General features: G+C 42.2%; 1 protein-coding gene across 16 annotated transcripts in view; it reads left to right on the top strand.

Annotated features, from left to right (window-relative positions):
- ATP2C1 (ATPase secretory pathway Ca2+ transporting 1) overlaps positions 1 to 21155 on the top strand; it is an 88949-nt gene that overhangs the window by 44814 nt on the left and 22980 nt on the right. For 4 of the 16 annotated variants that reach the window (XM_085538249.1, XM_015854047.3, XM_085538248.1 and 1 more), the window contains 3 exons: positions 17568 to 17678; positions 18405 to 18521; positions 19916 to 20005. In XM_085538249.1, coding sequence (XP_085394375.1) covers positions 17568 to 17678; positions 18405 to 18521; positions 19916 to 20005 — 318 coding nt within the window. Of the gene's footprint in view, positions 1 to 3960; positions 4338 to 4416; positions 4583 to 13654; positions 13746 to 13862; positions 13957 to 15529; positions 15612 to 16493; positions 16530 to 16694; positions 16854 to 17567; positions 17679 to 18404; positions 18522 to 19915; positions 20006 to 21155 lie in introns of those variants that run through there. The other 12 variants (XM_085538263.1, XM_085538252.1, XM_085538259.1 and 9 more) reach the window with 12 other exon arrangements.

Genomic DNA, 21155 nt, shown 5'->3' with positions numbered 1-21155 from the left:
TTTGTTAGAAAGCATTTTCAGGTCTACAGCCAAGAGAGAGGTGAATGCCGACACTGTCATCACTGAGGTGAGCAGTCTGTTTTTCCCCCAGCCTATCAGTGCTGCGTATCCTTTCAGGTACTGCCTTTACTTTAAAAAGAGATTTCAGTGGTGAGACTAGAGGTTTTCTGGCTTTAAGTATTTTAATATACTCTTCTGTATTTTCATTTGAATTATTTATGTTGTGGGTTGATAGAGACACATTTGCTCATGGGACAATTCACACCAGCATTTTATTGCAGGTTTGTTTTTTTCCCCACATGAGATTAAAACAATCTAACGCAGATTCCTGCAGTTTGAACATGGCCAACTAGATGGTTACTGTCATCAAAGCTTTATTTAATACTATTTTCAACTCATATCTCTACAATTGCATTGTAACAACAGTGTTTTGGTTTGCTAAATAATGACTTTGCCATCCCCTGAGAGGACGTTAAGGCTCTTCTAATTCTCTTGAGCTCACCTTAAGGTCAGGTTTTTCTTTTTATTCAGCAGCAGATGGAGATAAAATAGAAGTAGTTTATTAAACAGCCACTGAACTTGGGAGCACAGTACAGTAGAAAAAGTAATACAGCTCCCAAGGATGGATTCAGTCCTATGATAATGCAGAAGTGGCTGCACTCAGGAGTGCATGGTTGGCAGATTTACACTAATATGAAAGAGATTAAGCCCCAGAGATGAAGTTTTTTTCAGTTGTTAATATATCATGTGCTTGCTTTTGACTTTTCCCTTCCCTTCCCTTCCCTTCCCTTCCCTTCCCTTCCCTTCCCTTCCCTTCCCTTCCCTTCCCTTCCCTTCCCTTCCCTTCCCTTCCCTTCCCTTCCCTTCCCTTCCCTTCCCTTCCCTTCCCTTCCCTTCCCTTCCTTCCACTTCCACTTCCCCTTCCCCCTTCCCCCTTCCCTTTTCCCCTTCCCCCTTCCCTTCCCCTCCCCCTCCCCTTCCTTCCCCCCTCCTTTCCTTTCCTTTCCTTTCCTTTCCTTTCCTTTCCTTTCCTTTCCTTTCCTTTCCTTTCCTTTCCTTTCCTTTCCTTTCCTTTCCTTTCCTTTCCTCCTCTCCTCTCCTCTCCTCTCCTCTCCTCTCCTCTCCTCTCCTCTCCTCTCCTCTCCTCTCCTCTCCTCTCCTCTCCTCTCCTCTCCTCTCCTCTCCTCTCCTCTCCTCTCCTCTCCTCTCCTCTCCTCTCCTCTCCTCTCCTCTCCTCTCCTCTCCTCTCCTCTCCTCTCCTCTCCTCTCCTTTCATCTTCCTCTTCCTCTTCCTCTTTCTCTTCCTCTTCCTCTTCCTCTTCCTCTTCCTTCCCCTTTCCCCTTTCCCCTTTCCCCTTTCCCTTTTTTAGAGACATGTAAAAGGATATTTCTTGCTTGTCAGACTTGCATCCCAGTTATGTACATCTCAATCTTCAGTTCTGGATAAGCTCACTAACATCCAATATCTCTCCCCCCCTGTTTTTTCCCCAAAGCTTCTCCTAGCACAGTGCTAAGAAGTCCAAACTTGCTGTACATGCCAATGGTCCAAGTGTCACAGGTAGTTAACATGGTTCCTTGCTGGCATCACAAATAAGTCAATGGAAGCAGTGCTTTTGGAGCCATACCTACAGTGACAGTGCTGTAATGGGCTATTTCATGAAGATGTTTGTGTAACATGGCAAATAAATGGGACAGGTCTAAAACTAGGCATTAGACCATTAGGCAATCTCAGCTGACCTGCTTGTTGTCTCCTTGATTTCCCAAAAGCAAGTATCTAGGGTTATAAATCAGCAACTCTTATTCTTATTTACCTATCACTGTATGTAGACAAATTATTTTAGCACCCAAAAATCGAGCTTTAGGGTCCTGAAAAGAGGAAATAAGCCATTTAACTTGACCACTTTGGCTGAGGGATTTGAGAAGCATGCTGTTATGGTCCAGGAGGTGTAATTAAAACGTTTGAAATTATAATGTTCTGTTAAATGCTCCTCAGGAACTGACAGAGATGGATTTTGGTTTCTTCTGCTGCTTAAGAAAAACAAAGCAGAGGTGACAGGCCGTTAATCATCAGCTGTCAATGGGACTGTGCCTCTCCATCCACATTGTTGCACTCCTTTAGAAGCAATGTAAAGCCTACAATTAGCATGTCTCCATTCGATTTATGACCTTGAGAGTCTGAATGCGTTTTGTTGTTACTAGCGCTGTTACTAGCACCGTGCATCCTACCTTACATTCATTACCCTTAAATATAAATTTACCTGAGTGGGGATCATTTTACACTTTCCCATGCTTTGGTGCTGAGTGTTGGAATTGCGACTTCAAGTAACATTCCTCTGCATGTCTTGGTAAAGTAAATTGAATCAGAATCACGAAATGGTTTGGGTTAGAAGGGACCTTAAAGCCCACCCAGTTCCAACCCCTTGCTGCAGACAGGGCTGCCACCCATTGGATCAGGCTGCTCAGGGCCCCATCCAACCTGGCCTTGAGTGCTCCAGGGATGGGGCACCACAGCTTCTCTGAGCAGCTGTGCCAGGGCCTCACCTCCATCTGAGTAAAGAATTTCTTCTTAACATCTAAACTAATCAGCCACGCTTTTCCGTGTTATTTGGTGACATGGGCTGGTCCTTGTGTGATTGGCTGCAAAATGCAAGGCCTGACTGTTACTGATTCTTGTGACAAAACCAAAGTCTAGTGTGATACATAAAGGGATAGCTTTATTTCATTAAGCAAGGTGGTAAAGTGAGCAAAACAGCACAGGGAGCCTGAGGGGAGCCCACACTCACCAAGGTTTCGATTTGAACAAAGGATTGGCTTTGTATTTATACAGTTCTTATCTCCTGCATACATTCCAGTCATTCCTGCGGCTGCGCAGGTTGCTGCTGGGCTTGTAGATTGTTGCTGGGGATTCATTTTCCTGCTTCCTCATGGTTGTGAGGGTGAATGTCAGTAGTCTTTTCCATTATTCTTTGGTTATTTTCTAGCAGCTTATGTGCCCCGGCAATGTGTAGTTCACAATGCCTGCAGCTTCTTAGTTCCCAGACACCTGAGAAAGCACAACTGAGTTTTGATTTAACTAACAAACTTAACCCTTAACTATCGCAATCCCCCCTTTTCTATTTTACCCTGATTTTGTTCATCAAATCATTTTACTGCTTCCTTAGCCCTTTGGAGGATAGATTCATCCTCTTCCTTGCTATTCATTTGTTCATATTGTTTTCTTACTGACATTAAACGGGCTGTTTCTAACTGTCCCTTAACAATAGCATTAAGTTTATTGAACAGAAATGGTCCAAAAGTTACTCCCAGGATTAATCAAATAAGAGGTCCTGCTAAAGTAAACAGCAAGGTAGTCAGCCAGGGAGGACAGTTAAACACTGATTCATACTGAAGAGTGAAGCAGGAAACAGATGCTCTGCTGGAATTCGGAATAAAAGGGGAATAGTTAAAGGTAGTTTATAGAAACAAGTAAAGGAAACTTAAAGGTAGTTTATAGAAATAAGTAAAGGAAACTTAAAGGTAGTTTATAGAAATAAGGAAACTTAAAGGTAACAAGTAAAGGAAACAAGGGGCCTGAGAGAGCAGGGAGGATGCAGATAAGGAGTTCTCACAGAGAACTATTCAATACCACCTTTATTTCATCTCTCCTTTCTCAGTCTTTCTAGTCCCTCTCGTAATTTGGTCATTGTGTCTCTTACAACCCCAGTATGGTCAGCGTATATGCATCACTCCACTCTTTCTGACCTCCCACCAGCAGCTTGGGCACGACCCCAAGCATCAAGGGCCTCACAGGAAGCCCACAGGGGCCACTTTTCCTCAAAGCAACCTTAGGAACGAGTTCATTGCCGCGGCCGCGGGCTCCCACCACAGGGAACCCGACCGCTTTTGGGCTCCGAGGCGCAGGCGCACGCTGAGGGGCAGGAGCGGCCCGCCCGCCCTTCCGCCCCGCGCCCCGCCTCGTCCGCCGCCCGCGGAAGTGAGCGGAGCGGGGATGCGGCCGCGCTGCCGCCCCGAGTCGCTGAGGTGAGAGGCGCGGCCAGGGGCTGCCGTCCGCTCCCCTCGGCTCCCCCTCAGCGCCATTGGGTGAGCGGGAGGGGCCGGGCCGGCAGAGCGAGCTTGGAGGGGGGATCGCTCCCTTCCTTCTCCTCTCCTCTCCCTCCCTCCGACCGGCGCTGAGGGAGCTGGGTTATTTTTAGCTCCCCGGGCTGCGGGAGGCGCTGGAGGCAGCGGGAGCGGTCACGGTCACGGTGCGGTGCGGCGGCTGCGCCGTGCTGCCTTGTGTTGTGCTGCTGTGAGCCGCAGCTGCGGGTCCCGGCGTGAGGGGAACTGCGGCCTGCGGGGTCCGGCGGCTTTTATTTATTTATTTACTTATTTATTTGTTTATTTTTACGATTCTTTTCTTTGATTGCCCTTCTCCAGCGCTGGTTTCTCTTGCAGATGTTGCTGCAGGTGGGGGCAGAGGGATCGGTGTGATTACCGGGGATCTCGGGGCGGCTTTCTCAACAGCTCTCAGCAGCTCCGGCGCCGCTGTTGCTAAAGACTTTTGTAACTCTCGACTCACGTACGATTTCGATGGAAGATGAAGGTAAAAGCTCTTCCCGGAGCCGAGAGGATCTCTGTGCTGGGAGCATGCCTTGTTTCACCTCCGTAGGGGCCTTAGATGCCGGGATGTCGCTGAAATTGGTTTTCAATGCTTAATGCACTGCCATTTGGATGAGCTGTTGTGAATCTGTAATCTCTATGCGATGCGGGAAGTTGCTCCTTTGGACTGCTCTGATACACGTTCTCCTCATCTGGGCCGGGAGTGGGGTAGTCTGGGGAGTTATTATTTCATATTTTTCATGCTGGCTTTTCCATGTGTGCTCTGGGAACCTTGAAAGCCCGTTTGCCATTGGTGATGTTGGCTGTGTGCTTTGCTGCTTTCCTTCTGAGTTGACTGGGGATGTTATGGGTGTCAGCAAGAGGTTCTTGAAGCCAGGTTGGATGGAGCCCTGGGGAGCCTGGTCCTGTGGTGGCAACCCTGCCTGTGTCAGGGGGTTGGGGCTTGGTGATCTGTAAGGTCCCAAGACATGCCATGATTCTATAAAATAGCAGTCCCCTTATCCTGATCTCTTTTGTTATTATTCTTTGGAGATACTGGATGGAATTTTTTGGTGTCTGCTCTGTTTCATTTGTTGTGGCTGGATGTGAACCTGAGGAGCTCAGAGCAGAGAGATGCTTCCTTAAGGGTCTGACTAAGTAGCCTGGATTGACCTTCTTGGGGTAGACTGGGTTTCTGTGCTTGGATATTGTTGTTTCCAGTGACTGTGTTGTAAAGTCCAACCTATGTTAAAAACACCATGGGTTGTTCTAGCCTTGCATCTCAGAACATTTTTCTGACTTGAGAAATGCTAGGATTCTATCAATGCTATTGATCACGTCTTCTGAGTGAGTATTTGTCATAAAGAACATGACACTTGTCAGATAGAAGTTTTGATGGCTGTGTTTGTAAGGGGGGACATCTCTAGAAGCTTTTGGCTTTGGGAGCCCACTTAGCTGACAGGAGCAGTGTCAGTGCCTTTGTGTTAAACCTGCTGCATTGTAAATAAGGTTTTTGAATGACTGGCTCTCAGGGCAGGGGGAGAACAATGAATGTGATGCCATTGAAAAGAAGTACATATAGGGAAAAAGTATCTGATGTTTGTGTCTCTAAACTGAAAGAGCAGGAAGGCTTCTAATGCCTTTTAGTTCTATTAGCAAGTAAATATGACATTGCAGATAATCAAGTTTTGTGTGGTACAGTGTGGTCCGTTCTAATGCTAGCAGCTTTCCTTTGGATTGTATCAGCACTGCTGGTAAAATCCTTAATGTATTTTCTCCAGGTGAGAGTTTGAACTGTATAATTTATTTATTTATGATTTATTTTTTTCCCCTATATTTGGAGCAATATTCAAAGACAGAATTGCTAATGCCATTTGGAAAACTGATGTTTTCATCTCATAATCCATTTTTCATAAGCAGGTTGCCACAGTCACTGTAAGCTAATGCTTCGTCCCAAGACTTTGTGGTTTCTGTCTCTTGTATTGGGATGAATTAGCTAATTAAACTTCCTCCAGACTTCATGTATCTCGCAGTAATGGGGAAGTGAATTTCCCATCATAGGAAGGTTTTTGCACTTTTTTTTTTTTCCCAGTGAGGCTCTGTGACTTAGAGGAATGAAGGTTGTGTTTTTGTTTGGAGTTTTGTGGCTTCAGAATTGGAGCCCTTCCATAACTAGTGGCCAAGCGAGAGGACTTGCAGCTGCTTAGAGGAAACAGCTCTGAGTGCAGAGTGATACCGGTTGTGAAGTGATGGTGCTGTTTTGTTACTGAGGCCTTCTGTCGCATTCATTTCCAGCTCACTCTGTGCCTATTGGAAGAGGTCAGAACTGCGTTTTCCCACCTGTAGATGTTCCTGAAGTCACTCATTGGCACAAGCACGGGTTTATTGGACATAATAAAAACGTTGCATGGTGGTTTCGAAACCTGTAGTCTTCATTGTTTTAAGGCTTACTTCGCTTTTAGCCGATTGACACAGACCACTGCTTCAATCTATACTCTGTCAATGGCAATTTTTGGCTTGTTTTGATAACTGGGTGAATACTGGGGTGAGTCAGTTTCTTTCACTGAAGAAGGTGCTTCAGTTTGTCACACACTGTTTAGCCAACATGTGTTTTATTGCTTTTAACCCGTGCTTGGAGTACAGCTGCCCTTCCTAATGAGTTTTGTGCATATTCCTTATGTAGTTTATGTTGGAAAAGTGACCAGTTTCAGATCAGTGGGCAGCTTTGGTTTATTGGGGGCAGTGTGGTCACATTGTGGACCAGCTGCCCATGGACTCTTCCCATGTGCAGAAGAACTTCTTTACAGTGAGGGTGACGGAGCACTGGAACAGACTGCCCAGGGAGGTGGTGGAGTCTCCTTCTCTGGAGATATTTAAGACCCGCCTGGACACCTACCTGTGTGACATGGTGTAGGGAGCCTGCTTTGGCAGGGGGGTTGGACTCGATGATCTCTAGAGGTCCCTTCCAACCCCTACAATTCTGTGATTCTGTGACTCTATGGCTCTAAGGGCTGGTGGAAGAGTGAAGACCATGAAGGATGCTTGGAGCAGCAGGGATTGGAAAACAACCCACGCTGTTCCGGAGTGGCATTGTCAATTATACTTGAACATAATATCCAAAATAATGAGAATGAGTTTTGTGATGGAAAACGTTCCCGATTCTGAAATGGAGCAGGACTTATCACAGCAGTTCACATGTCTTTTGGTATTACTTGTTTAATAAATCATCCGCGTAGGTGAAACAAGAATTTTTGTATTCATTGATTGCAGTTTGTTTCAATCTGTGGCTCGCCATGAGGAAATTGGAATGCAGTACTTTACATCGACGTTGGCATAAATGACATCTGTTCCATTTAACTTGGAGTACAAAGTGAGGGAAGGGGTTGTGTTTTTGTTTTTTTCAAACCATGGTATTCGAAGTCTTCACAACTCTGGTAGATAATTTCCTACCTGTTACGAATGCAGTTATCATAGCATTGCCAATATAGCACTTGCTTTGCATTAGAAATACAGGCTTCCTTTTTAAATTGCAGTTGGTGTCACCTCTGACTCTGTTGTGTGGTTGGTTGATAGATCATTACATAGTTTTCATCCGTCCCTGTTTTTTTGATGCAGATATACCAGCACTGACCTGTGATAACCTGGAAGTGGTTTAACGTGGGATCTGCTTGAGTTCAGATGCCACAAAATATGTGATTAGTTATTTTGTTGGCTCTGTGGCCCTTTCATATGGGGATCTGTGGCACTAGCTGTCAGTGAGTCACAAATTGCAGTAGTGTAAGTAATTAGGATATCTAATTTAACAGAGAAACGAGTGTTTTCATTTCTTTTTGATGTCCAGTCTGACAAATGAGTGTTGATCTTGGTTCCATAGGCCACTGTGACTGTTGCCTGACCCTTCTTTCCCCTTGCCCCACACTGAATAGCACTCTGCCGAGTTAGGGAGCTGCATGAGCTCATGGAGAGAGTCCAGTTCATGTCAGAAATAACGAGCATATGAATCTCCAGAGGGCATAAAAAGGGTGAGAGCCCCCCCTGCTTACTGCAAGCGGGATGTTTGATTGACTCTGTTCTTTCTGTAGCTGTACCTCTGTTGTATGAGGCTAAGACTCTCTGTGTGGAATAAGTTATAGATGAGTAGATTTCATTTGTTATGCCTTTGAGTTTGTGAACAAGTTATCAGGTGATAACTAATTGGCATTTGCACTGGGATTAGTATCAGCTAGAAAGAAGGACAGAGCTGCCATGCAGAGAAGAGAAGGAGAATAAAATACACTAATCAAGGTGTGAATATGGGCCAAGCATCTGTTTCTAGTTATTTGTTTCGTAAATGTCCTAGTCTAAGTAATTAGAAGGGAAAGAGTGGATAATGGGTTGGCAGATGCAGGTTACAGGATCTACAAAGGCTTTTGATATATTTTGTCATAGGTTTTCTGCAGGGTTTTTTTCCCATAGGTGCATAATTCACCTACAGGTCTTGGTGAATTCAAGGCTGATGCTTTCTTGATGCTAATTGTAAGAAACCTTATTATGAGTATTGGTGCAGTGAGGCATTGACACCAGCTTGTTCTTATATCTTTTAAATGGTAAGTTTGGATTGATTTGGTTTTTATTAGAATATTATTTGGTCACGTTATGAAGTAACTGCATAGCCAGCAGTTAGGTCCTGTTGTTCCATTCATTATTTTAGACAAATCTGAACTACAAATACTAAGCAAATGTGTGTCTTTGAGACTTCAATTAGTTGCAGTTCCATAGCAGCTAAGTCGTACATGCTGTGGGGATGCTGGTAGTACCCCACAGGGTACTAAACTGTTTTGGTGTCTGCTGCTCCAGTGCCATCTTTCATTTTGAGAAGCTCAGCGATGAGAGATGGAGGCAGGCTGTTGGAGGGGAGCCAGATGATCTTATTTCTGAGCTGAAATGTTCTCTTGTAGTAAGTTAGCAACTGTGGCAAGATTAATGACTGGTATTTCTGCCCAAAGTCTTCTGGCCTTGAATTTCTAGAATGCCTCATGTGAGTCAGGATTTAAGTGGAAGCTTGTGCTGTTTGGAGCCAAGTGAGGTATGGCAGCTGAGCTCTTGGGCAATGAGTTTTTAAGCTGACCAGGTGCTGTCTTACAGAGGCTTTGGTCTCAGCAGAAGCTGGGTGGCTTTTTAGCCTGGAAAGGCTGTGATGTGACCTGAGAGCGGCCTTTCAATATCAAGTGGAGCAGCAGGAAAGAAGGGGGCGTGCTCTTCAGTAGGGTCTGTAGCCAGTCTTGTGGAATCTACAGCATTGCAGTCAGCTTAAGGTGTCGTTATTGTTGTGAAATATCTACGAAGTGTTTTCTGCCTGTGAGAGAGCAGGCAGTTGTCATTCACAAGGCTTGCAAGATAACCCCATGGATATACTGCAACTACAGAAAATTGCCCAATTTTGCTGTTCTGCTGCTATCCTCAGTTGAACTAAATGCCCTACTTTCCTTTCTGTTTCTTAAAGAAAAGGTGCAACATCCTGAGGTGCATTTCAGGTGTGGAGATGTATTTCTTGGACAAGCTGTTTTTTAATAATGTAGTTCTAGTACTTAAATATTCTTAGTAATTTTTCAGTATTTTTCGTACATAGTTATTGAGCTTTTATAGGGTGAATCACAGAATGGTTTGTGTTGGAAGGGACCTTTAAGTCCACCCAGCCGCAAGATTTCTGCTGTTGGCCCCCCATTTCTGCTGTTGGCCTCAGGAGGGCCTTAAGTGCTGCTGGAATAGCACTGGACTGCAGCACAGCCTTTTTCAGGCTGTAGGGCTGCTTAGCAGGTTGTTCTCATTTGGGTATTTGTATTCCTGCGGTTAATGGGTGGTCTCTGCGCCAGGTTGAATACCACCCTTTTTCTGTAAAGCCCCTTGAAATAACACAATAGCAATGGGCTGAAAGCATGTGACCTCCCAGGACAGAAATCTGCTCTGCGGGGAGAACTCATTAATGCAAATGAGCGTGTCTCTTTCCTTCAAGCTTTTTAAGAGACAGAACTTTCCTGTGTGTGTTTCCTTTGATGTGGAGACTCCTGGTAAAACGTTTAAACTAAAATGCTGTTGAATAGGAACAAATTTCTTTGAATATTAGAATACAGGGCTACTGCAGCTGTTTCCCAGAAGTAAAAAGAAATCATCACGCTTTTGGAATAGATTCCACTCAAATGAAGACAGAGCACAGTAACTTCAAAGCCTTCATAAAGCATTGCCCATATCCTGAGCAAACACAGCCCGGTAGAAAATAAGCAGCTCATTAGTCTGCAGTTTCCCACCTTTTGGGGGTGGGAAGGGACAGCTCTTTGCAGTGCAAAGGATGCTTCTTGCAGGTTGGTTGTGAATGTTTCTGTGTTGAAGGAGCGTTGACACTTCACCTGTTGCTCTGAGAAAGCACCACCCTTTCCGGTAAAGGTATTTAAGTTGAGTACTCTCTGTCCAGGTTCTTGTAGGTATTCCACATGTGGACTCGGAGATTTCACACTTCTAATGAACAGAAGGGGAAAATATTTGATGCTGCCAGTTGATGCACTCAGCAACCATAGTCAGTTGATCTGCTCAACTGATGAAGCTGTTTATCTGAAGCAAAGGCCACACTTGGTCCCCTTTGTGTTCCTGATGAAGTCAGCTTGTTTTGCAACAGCTGTGGTCAGTTACACCCTGTATTATTTCCTGAGCTTCATGGGCACATCACCCTTGCTCATCTCCTCTGATTCTTCTTCCATTGTAGGGCTTTATGGATCAGACAGCATTTGAGCTCCTTTCTTAGCTAAATTTGCAGGTTTCTGGGCCGTCATTAGAGAAACTGCTAGCAGAGAATACAGGGATGTACTGATCTTCATGATTTAATCAAGTATGAGGTACAACTGGCTCTATCAGTGCCATCTGCATGGATGGAATCCCCTTGAATACAACTTCCAGTTTTTTATCCGTCAATAAAATACAGATCAATTAGTTCAAAAGCCAAGAGTAGGGTGTTAGAAATGAAATGGACTTCATCAAAGTGCACCTGTAGTTTATCTGCACTTACGGTTTGTGAGCTTGGTTTTTACCAATTCTTATGAATTTATTAAATCTGTGTATCACTCTCAGCTATTTCTACCTAGTTCTTACATTAGTAGAACTAGTGAATTCCTCTGGAGACTTAATTCCTGCTAAGATGTGGAGGAATTTCAGAGGAAACTGCATCATATTCTGAACTGCATTTTGTGGTGCTTTTCCCAAAGCAGTCTGAGGACTTTTTCTATGTTCCTCTGCATCCAGCCTCCCACTTTGGAGCCCTGCTGTGCATCTGGGATTTGCTTCTGGGCACGCAGCCAGTCTAGGACTTGCTGTAACTATTAAAGGTGTCTACTGCATTTTGTTAGTATTTTTTTTAGTTTGGGTTTTTGCTGTGTCTTTCCGTCATGTGGCCATTGGACTGGGGTGTCTTTTGAGGTTCTAGGAGCACCTTGTCTACTGGAAAAGCCGAGGAGGCAAAGAGCTGCAGAATCATCCAGTGAAAAAGAGACTATTAATGTCGCTGCTAAAATGTAGATCTCTGGGATCGTAGTCATTGATACCTGTTCAAACTGAGAGTTTGAAGGTGAATAATAAGATTGTCAGAGGTCTGGACGTCCTAATCCTCTGTCTGCTGTGTGCTGATGAATAAAAAGACTGCACGAGTCTTCTGCATAACACACCTGACAAAGAAAAGGGTTATATCCATTCTGGAAGGAGTGCTTTTCCTTGAGCTTCACAACTGTGGAGCCCTTGCCCAGTAGGTGCTGTTCCCAAAGTCTCTGCACCAGCACTTGGACCCCTGTGCTCATTGACAGCTGGTAGCTCTCTGTTCCTGTGAGCTCTCAGCTTGCCAGACAATGTAAAAGAGGTAAGCAGTTGTTATTTAGTTATATTACGTACCCAGATCTCTGCTTAAAACTCTTCTTGTTCCTGATGCTCACTCCCACTAGGTATCTTGGATCCTGAATTCTGCTCTTTGTCACAGTACAGATCTGTCATTATCATCCCCAGCACTTGGCTCTGCATTGCACTTGACAGGAGAAGAACTTGCTTAATAGGATCTGAGTTTTCTAAATCACTTGGTGTATTTTACTTAAGAGCTTGGTCATATAGAATATTCAAGAAAATAGAAGCTTTTGTTTCAGTGAAAAACCTTTTTATCATGTTGTTGAAGATTGATGATGTCTCAGTGAAGAGGGAAAGGTAAATAAAATAGGGAAGTCGATTCATGAGGCAGGGTGGGCTGGGAGGAATGGTGTTGCGAGCTGAAGAGGTGCTGACTCTTTCTGCAACCTAGTAAGAAAAGCACAAGCATTTGCAAGGCAGATCACTAATTAATAATCCAGAAAAGGTAATACCAAGTTGTAAAAGAATATGTCCTTTCTGATACAGGGCATGCATCTGATATGATATGACTCTGGTCAGGGCATGGCACAGTACAGGATTTGTCTGCCTTAAGTTCATTTGTACTCTAGAGAGGTTTTGCTCACGGATTCATCAGTCACTGATAGCAAACGGGTCCAGAATGTGAATGTAGCTTTGATGAACCGTGGGCAGCTCACTATTGCTTTGTAATAATTGAAAGGGATTCAGTTTTGCAGGGGCTGATGAGCCAGATCCAGGCAGGTTGAAGGAGCTGATCAGATGGATGGAAAGATTCAGGTGACTGGTATGGTTAGCAGGCAGATATTGGAAAGTTGCATGTTGAAGCAATGCTTCCACTCATCTTTTGCATTTCCAGTTATGGTGCAGTGGTTCTCAAGAGCTGTCTGTATCAACCTGCAGCTTGCCACTGCGACTTCTCATGCAGTTGGATAAGCAGTCCTTGCCAGGAGGAGACCCAAACCCAGCTGTGTTTCTTTCTCTTGCCTTTCTAATTGAACTTTTCAAGGAAGGGGTCCGCATTTCTTTTTAGTTTCTGTAACTTAAATGTCTTTATATCTTTTAAACATCTTGGTTTTGTTTTTCTTTCTCTTTACTGTTCCGAGTAGTTCAGGTTTTATGTGGTCTTTGCATTTTGCACTTGTAGGTCAATTGAGTAACCACATGTAACATTTGAAGTACTTTGCATTAGCTAATTAGCCCAAGTGTTTTGGTCACAAGATTATCTAAAAATAGGTTTTGTTGCGAGAGTGCTCTGAAAAACTTGTAGACCACCCAGTTAATGTAGGTCCTGCCATTTGCATTCTCTGAGCATGCAGAGCTAAAATTTTACTTTTATTTGGTTGAAGTATCTCTATGTCTATGAGTCCTGTTGATTGCTAATGGACTATGGAGTATCCTTGCTAAGCTGCTGCTGCACAGTTATCAGAGGGAGGATGTTGACACTCAGTCTCCAGTGGTGGTAGAAAGAGGGCAGACAGCATCTTGTATGAGAAGGAAGAATTTCTTTGCTCTACTGTTAGCTGGTCAGAAAAATTACATGTTTTTCTTCAGAAAAAAATAGGAAGGAACTGTCAGCTTCCAGTAATGTAAACCTTCCAGCCAAACTTGCATTAATTTTGATAAACATGCTTTAGTCACAGTTCTGTGGTCATAAGACTGATGTGTGTTTCTTGCCATAGAAATGGTGCTGTGTATGTTGGAATTGGTCCAGGAAAAGTCCCTCCTGAGGCAGCTGCTTATTTTTGTTAGCTGGCATCCTGCTTCTTTGTTCTGTGGTAGGTTGAACTGTGAACGGGGAGTGGAAAGCTGTAATCATTGCTCCAGAAGCTTCAGCTGTGCTGCCCAACTGATACAGCAGCATTAGCTAAGCACCATTTCCTATATCCTTACAGAATCTTTGCCGGTGGTGAAATATGAAGCATTCTAAGATACCAGCAGATAAATGTTTGAAAAAGAGTTGCATCAAGGATGGAAAGAGATTTTACTGTATGTGGCTTGACTCCTGTGATGTAAAACACTGTAGGTTTGGGGATAGCTTCTGTTGGGTACAATAACAAATGTTTCAGACTGTATTGAGTGCCACCCAGGGAGGCGGAGGAGTCACTGTGCATGGAGGACATCAAGAAAAGGGGAGATGTCACGTTGGATAACATGGTTTAGTGGTATGGTGGTAATAGGTTGGACTAGATAGGTGATCTCTGCGGTCGTTCCAACATCAGTGACTCTTAGGATTATAAGTCTTTTGCTGTGTGGAAGTAATACATAATAAAGGCAATATTTGTTTGCATATGGTTATTATGTACTTGCAGATGGGAAGAGATTTTCTAACTTCTTTCTTTTTGCCTTAAATCTGTCAGTGTTAACCTACTTAGTATGCTGGAAGATGGTGATAAAGGGAATGGTTTCTTACTGGCTTAATAAATGGTTGCAAAGTGTTGGACATGAAACGGTTCTTTTCTGAACAGTAAGTAGAGCTCTGTCTACACAGAGACTGTAGAACTTCTTGGGAAATTAAGTGAGGGATCCAGTCAGAATTGTCTTATGAGAACTAATTTTGCTCTAGAAAAGGAAACTGTAAAAAGACCTTCTGAGCCTTTATTTTTCTAATCCTTTGCTAGATTTATGGCCTAAAGTTTTTACAATGTTTTTACAAAGTGGGAGGTGGTTTGAATGCAATGCATTCAACATCAGTGGGTTTTTTTTGAGTCTGACATGGTAAAAGTTGTCAAAATAGGCTTTGGAGTGGCACAATTTTGCCACTAATTTTAGTTGGAAAAGCCTCATCATTGTAATACATGTTTTTAAGGATATTTAACTTTAAAAGATATCCATGAAGAGCTTGTTAATAGTCTTTTTTGAAGTCCTATTGATTATATTAAGGAAGCAGTCAGGTAAGTGCATGCCTTCTTGGAACTGGTTTTTGTAGAATCACAGAGTCATTAGGGTTGGAAAAGACCACTAAGACCATCCATCCAGTCCAACCATCAACCTATCGCCTCCATAACACTAACCACACCCACCATGTTTCTTGGAAGCCTCTTAGCCATGCCTGTTTGTTTATAGGCATAAAAAAGATTTCTCAGCACTAAAATTTGTAATGGCTGTTGGCTCCCATCTCTTCTTGCACTTAGTGGGAACGCTTGGTTGCTTAGTTTTAGTTGAGCACGTGGTCATCTTCGTCAAAATCGTCTGTTTATGGGTTTGTTTTGAAATAGTACTTGGGCTTAATTGTTTTCAGCCTTAAATTCTGGAGGTTGGTAACCAGACACCACATCCATGTCATTCCTTTCAACTAAAATCAAATGCTAGTATTTAAAGGGGAAACTGCAAAGGAAAGAACGTGAGCTGGTAGTTCAGTAGTTTGTTGTATCAAAAAGGGGAGATTGTGACAAAATTCTGGGTAACTGTTGGGTTTAAGAAAAGAACGTGTAGAAGTAAATTGAGTGTAAACTTCTGAAGAATGGGAAGGCATCATCTCCAGTAGCCTTTCCCTGAGGACTGAAGTGTTTCAATGAAGTACTGGTTTCAGCAGCCTTAACTGTGTGTGTTCCTATTTCAGAACAGGTCACAAGAATATCCCAAGTTGGCAGAGACCCATAAGGATCATAGAGCCCAACTTGGTCTTTGCAGCCTACACACAGGTGCAGTATATACTGAAGATTCTGCAAGGCGGATTTGAATAACACTTCTTCTTTCTATGGACTGAGTCTCACAAGCATCAAGTGCATTGTGGACACTAGTCTGAGCAGTGCTATATCTGAGCAAAGGCTGAATGCCTGCTTGGCAGACTGGGTGACTGTGGTGTTGCATCACTTCCAGTGGTAAAGTCCTGGAGAATATTTGTGTACCAGAGTGTATTATGTAAGGCTGAGAGTCATAATGTCTGCATTCTTCCTAGCTGAAGTACCTGTCATTCTGCTGCTCTAGTCTAAGTTGCTCTAATATAGCTCAGTTCTGCAGAAGGATGCTGTGTTGTGGGAGAAACCTTAGGCTGTGGGACAAGTGTTTGTCCCACTGGTGCAGAATAACGCAACCTGCCTGGTGCAAGTTCTTGTTACCACTTGTGTTTCTGAAAAGCATTGAATTACTGTGTCTTTACATCTCATGAAGACATCCCTTGCTAGGTACAAAATTCTACTTATGTTTTGTTGGTTTTTTTTTGTCCCTGATGTCAAAAGCAGTTGGTGTATACCTGAAGTATTTTGAGAGAACCTCAACAAGTGTTGAGAGAGCAATATGGCACAGAGTACTGTGATTTCCTCTTCCTCCCCCCTGAAACATTTTAACTCAATTTGTCTCAGTTGATACATGTAAGCATTTAGAAATGGTAACTTTCTAGTTAACTTTTGCTAAGGTATCATGTTAATAATGTACAATGTGTGTTCGTTCATCATCACTTTTTAAGAAGGCCTTTGTGAGTGTGTGTACATTGGATTCAATAAGTACCTACTCAGTGCTAAATTTTAGGAGCTCCATGACAATATGGCATGTGGTGCTTTTACCCTCATTCATTCTTCCCTCAGGCACATGGGATGAAGGCTCGGTGTAATCTTACTTAGGTAAGCAGCTGGAAGAACAAAAATGGGGTTGAATTAATCGCAGCTATCATATTTGAGTGTAGAATACTGTGTGTAGTATAGAAAATGAAGGCTGTCATAGCTTTTTAGGGGATAAAAATGCTGTAATCTTCTAACACATTTTCATACAAAGTATTTGTATTACAGCATCTGCAGAGGAAATTCAAAACCTTTATTGTATGAAGGCATTAAATGGCGCATTCAAATTCTATGCAAGTGTAATGGGAAAACATTTTCTGTGGTGTGCATGTTTATGTGGTCGATGTGCTCAGCTTAATGGAGTGGCAGAAGCAAGGTGTACGAGATGTGAGTTAACTGTGTGTGCAGCACCATAGAGTGGGGGTAGGGGAGGGGTGGGACAAGAGCATTGATTGAGCTTCACATCTTGTGTAAGCAAGAATTCTGAAACTCTTCAGTTTCTTTAAATGCAGTACTGAGCTATGCTGTCGATGTTGCTAAAACACTGTTCTTCCCTACAAAAATGTTTTTATTTCTTAAAAAGCAATATATTCTTGTAGCAGCGTTGTCTTGAAGTTCTTGTACTGTAGTCAGTTAAGTTCTGTGACTTCATGTGCATCTGTGCTCTTGTTTGTGTTGTTCTTAATGTTTTTTTTCCCTTCTTTGTCTACAGTATCACACAAATATGCCTGCTTAGGCTGACTTCATCAGTAGGTAGAAAGTAGGGGCAGGGAGTGCAATTTAATCTGGAGTTATTACCTTCTGCCCAGTTACTGATGATAGGGAGGTAAAGGAGCATAAATATATGAAACTGTAAGGATCTTTGCTGTGGCTTAATGCTTAATTACAAATACGGTTTTCTCAGTTGCACATCCGGTGTTTTGTTTTGTAATTGCACATGTGATACTGCATGAAAATAAAACAAATCTGCAGATCTTAATTTTTTTTAGTGCAAATGGTTATTGACAATGATTTTTCAGTGGCATTAATACTGCATTGCTCTGGCATGTGTTGTCGAAATATTAGTGCTCCATTTCCTTCAGACTTTGGTTTTGTTTCTAGGTTGCACGTCTTGAACAAATCCCTGATGGTGACAATGAGACAATGATTCCTGTACTGTCCTCAAAAAAAGCAAGTGAGTTGCCAGTCGATGAAGTCGCAAGCATTCTGCAAGTGAGTAATTCTGCATCTCTTAAAGCTGTGCTGATGTAACAGAACATTTGGCCTTTCTTAAGGACGGATGTGTGCATTATCAAGCAGTTTGATGTTGTCTGTTTCTAAAAGTGTGTTGATCTTTACATTGTTACATCGAAATGCTCAGGCATACTTGAGATATTCGGGCAGCTTCCATTTTAAGAAGAGGAGTGGGGTTGAGAAAACTACCCATTGACAGGTTAATGAACCAGTGAATTTGGGATCATTTTCTTTATTGATGGTCTTTTTTCATCTTCTGTGTGCTTGACTGCTTGAGGAGTACACCATGACAGATATTGCCCACAGACAACCCAAGACTTTGAAGCTATTGCTGTCATTTGGCTGAGCACCCAAACTCCTGCCTTAATTCTCAAGAGTCGGAGCTGTGCCCACAGTTTGGATTACTGAAGAGTTTTCTGCAGGGAACATCAACAGTCATTTAGAGATGTGCAACTGCAGATGGTGCTTTAGTTTGGTGAATTTTGGGTTGAATATTTCTGCTGTCAATTATTATATTAAAGCAGTGAGTAGTTAGCTTTTATTGGCATACAGTCAGCAGCACCAGATTTGTCTTTCTGATGGCTAAGCCTGATGGCCAAATGCTTGTAATCTCAGACCCGTTATTTAAGTGTTGAGATTTATTTTGAAGGCTGTCTTAATAGTATAATTGCTGACCGTGTTAATCTTCCTGTATTTTTTTTATAGGCTAATCTTCAGAATGGCTTGAAAAACTGTGAAGTGTGTCATAGACGGGCATTCCATGGATGGAATGAATTTGATATTAGTGAAGATGAACCTCTCTGGAAAAAATATATTTCCCAGGTTGAGATTTTTGTCTTTTCTGCTTTTCTGTTTTAATATTTGGTCAGTTATTTTATGCTTTGTTCTGTAGCTTTCATGTACATGAATGCATTCTGATAAAAGTAGGTAAACTGAAGTTGGGTGAGAAATTATCTTCCATAGCTTGCATCTAATTTACCTATTGAAAAAGCTTTCGTTTGGGTGTAGAAATGAGTGTTTAGATTACATGCTTTGTTCTTGAATGAATGTTCCCATCTAGCAGAAGGCTGCCATCTGTAACTAGCTTAAGGGCTGAAGAAGTACAAGTTCCTTATAGGCAACGGCTTGAGCATGAATTGCACTGAAATCAGACACAAATGTTTATGACTGGTAAATGCTTAAAAGGAACATGAAGTGTGAATAACTATATAGGCAAAGGAAAATTTGAAAAAGCAAAAGCTTTGCCTATGAACTGAAGGTGTGGATGGAGACAGCCTATCCATTTATTATAAATATGAGCCTGTCCAGCATCTCTGAATGGTGTGAAGGTGCACTATTTTGCCAATAGTTTGCTTCCCTTATGCGTCCCTGGCAAAGTTATATAAAGCAGCTTTTCAAACAAGAGTTTTCTAAGGAATTTATGTTAAACATTTTGGTTTGTGTTTCCTGCAACTTGTCTAAGCGGCAGTACACTGAAGTTCTAAAGTAGACCTTCAAGTGATAGGAACTAATGATGGGATTGGTGATAAGAGTGGGAACATCTTTATGTGCTAGCTGTCCTCTGACACCAATGCTTCATTGTCCCATCCATAGCTTCAATTAGATGCATCAGAATGCTTCTAAAGCTTATTATCGAAGCTTATTTTAGGTAGTATTTATTAAGATATGTATTTGCTTTGGATGTGCTTGTCATATGTGCTCTTGAATGTCCTCTGCTTCTATTGTAAGATTCACTTCTTTTGTAAGGCTTCTCTTGACAGCGTTAGGAACAAGCTGTCATGCAGACACAAGATCCTTTGTTATTTTAGCCTTAGAAATCTGAAGAAAGCATGTGATCTAAAATGAAAGCTTGTATCTTGGAAAGCAAGAAGTTGTGAATTGGAACTTATGAAATTACCTTGGTAATAATAAATTGCTGGGAACAGGATCTGCCTGTTGTTACCTCAAGAATGTTTTGAATACGTTTCAGGCTTTTTTGTGTGTGTTTAAATGCAGCATAAACAAATAAGGAGATATTTTGACTTTGAAAATATGGATCAAGGAATGTTTTTCTGCTACCACTGAATATGGCCTGTACAAGGACTTTGATATTTAAAACAACCAACCCTCAAATGTGGACTGTACAGAGTCAGTTATTTTTAGATGTGTTTTAAGGTGTAGATAAAATAGTCTTTCTGTATGGAGTACTGCTGAATTACCCTTCTGTTTTGTTTCAGTTTAAAAATCCCCTTATTATGCTTCTCCTGGCATCTGCGGTCATCAGTGTTTTAATGCATCAGTTTGATGATGCTGTCAGTATCACTGTGGTAAGGAACTCAAATGTTATCTTCTGAAAAAGTGCTTCAGAATGGGTGGCCACTTCTACTTTGAACATCACATGAATGCTAATATGGGGTGGTATCTGACTGCAGTTAATTAAGGTGATTTATCTGTTTTTACTTTCGGAGGATACGGGCATCTTGATGCATATAGATACAAACTGTGAGATGCTGATGTGAGAGGCCAGGGGAGCCAAACTGTGGCAGGTAGCATGAACTGTAGAAGGTGATATTGCCTCCAAAAGAAGCATGTGTAACTCAGGTAGCAATATTCAACAGAAGGAGGGAAAATATTTTTGTATATATATATACACACATATATAGTTATTTACTAGTATTCCATTGCTAAGGGTAATGTCAGTGTTAAACAAGGCAGAGAAAGTTGCTGGGTTTACTTGTGATTTAGTTAAGAGTTTTAGAAAGGTCTTTCTCTTTCAAAATTGCCATATTTAGATTTTTAGTAATTACAAAGGGTGTACTTGTAAGATATGATTGTGTCTTCAAAGGTACAGGCCAACCAATAAAGAATGACTCTAACAACTCAATTTGAGTAACAAATTCAATCAGTATAACAAAGCTCAATTAGAGACTGTATTGAGGGAGGAGGTCATGCTTTAAACAAAATTGATCTTTCTCATTATCTAATAGACCTCATTCATTGACTCATTTTCACACTGCATGCGTACAAGCCCCGTGATGTTTATGTTGAAGTATTGCGTGTGATATGGGGGATTTGATTCCTATTGATGCCTTTCCACTCTTCTTGGGTTATTCCTACAGACAATTTTGTTTTGCCTCTTTGGGATCTTGGCTGTTCAGGGTGTAGTCAGTGAATTGTCTTATTCCTTGGTAGTCTTGGGCAGAGTTCCCAAGTTTCTTCTACTTGTTCTCATAAATGAGATATTTTATGGCTCCAGATCAGCTCCTCAGCTCACTAGTTTATTTCTAGTCTTCAGTTTATTCTTAGTCTGTTACCTAGTTACTTGATTTAAACTAGATAGATGCTTTATGACAATTAATAAGGCAGTGAATACTTCAGTCAGACATTATTTTTCTTATTTGTGTTATGGAAATGCCACCACTGCTACCTCTTCCTCACCTTTTAGAAACACAGAAGTTTACTTCCCAGGCACTGGAA

Source organism: Coturnix japonica, chromosome 2 (assembly GCF_054131305.1).
Source record: "Coturnix japonica strain WE chromosome 2, WE-NBRP24, whole genome shotgun sequence".
NCBI lineage: Eukaryota > Metazoa > Chordata > Aves > Galliformes > Phasianidae > Coturnix > Coturnix japonica.
The sequence above is the reverse complement of the archived record's forward strand: the minus strand, read 5'-3'. Positions and strand labels throughout refer to the sequence as shown.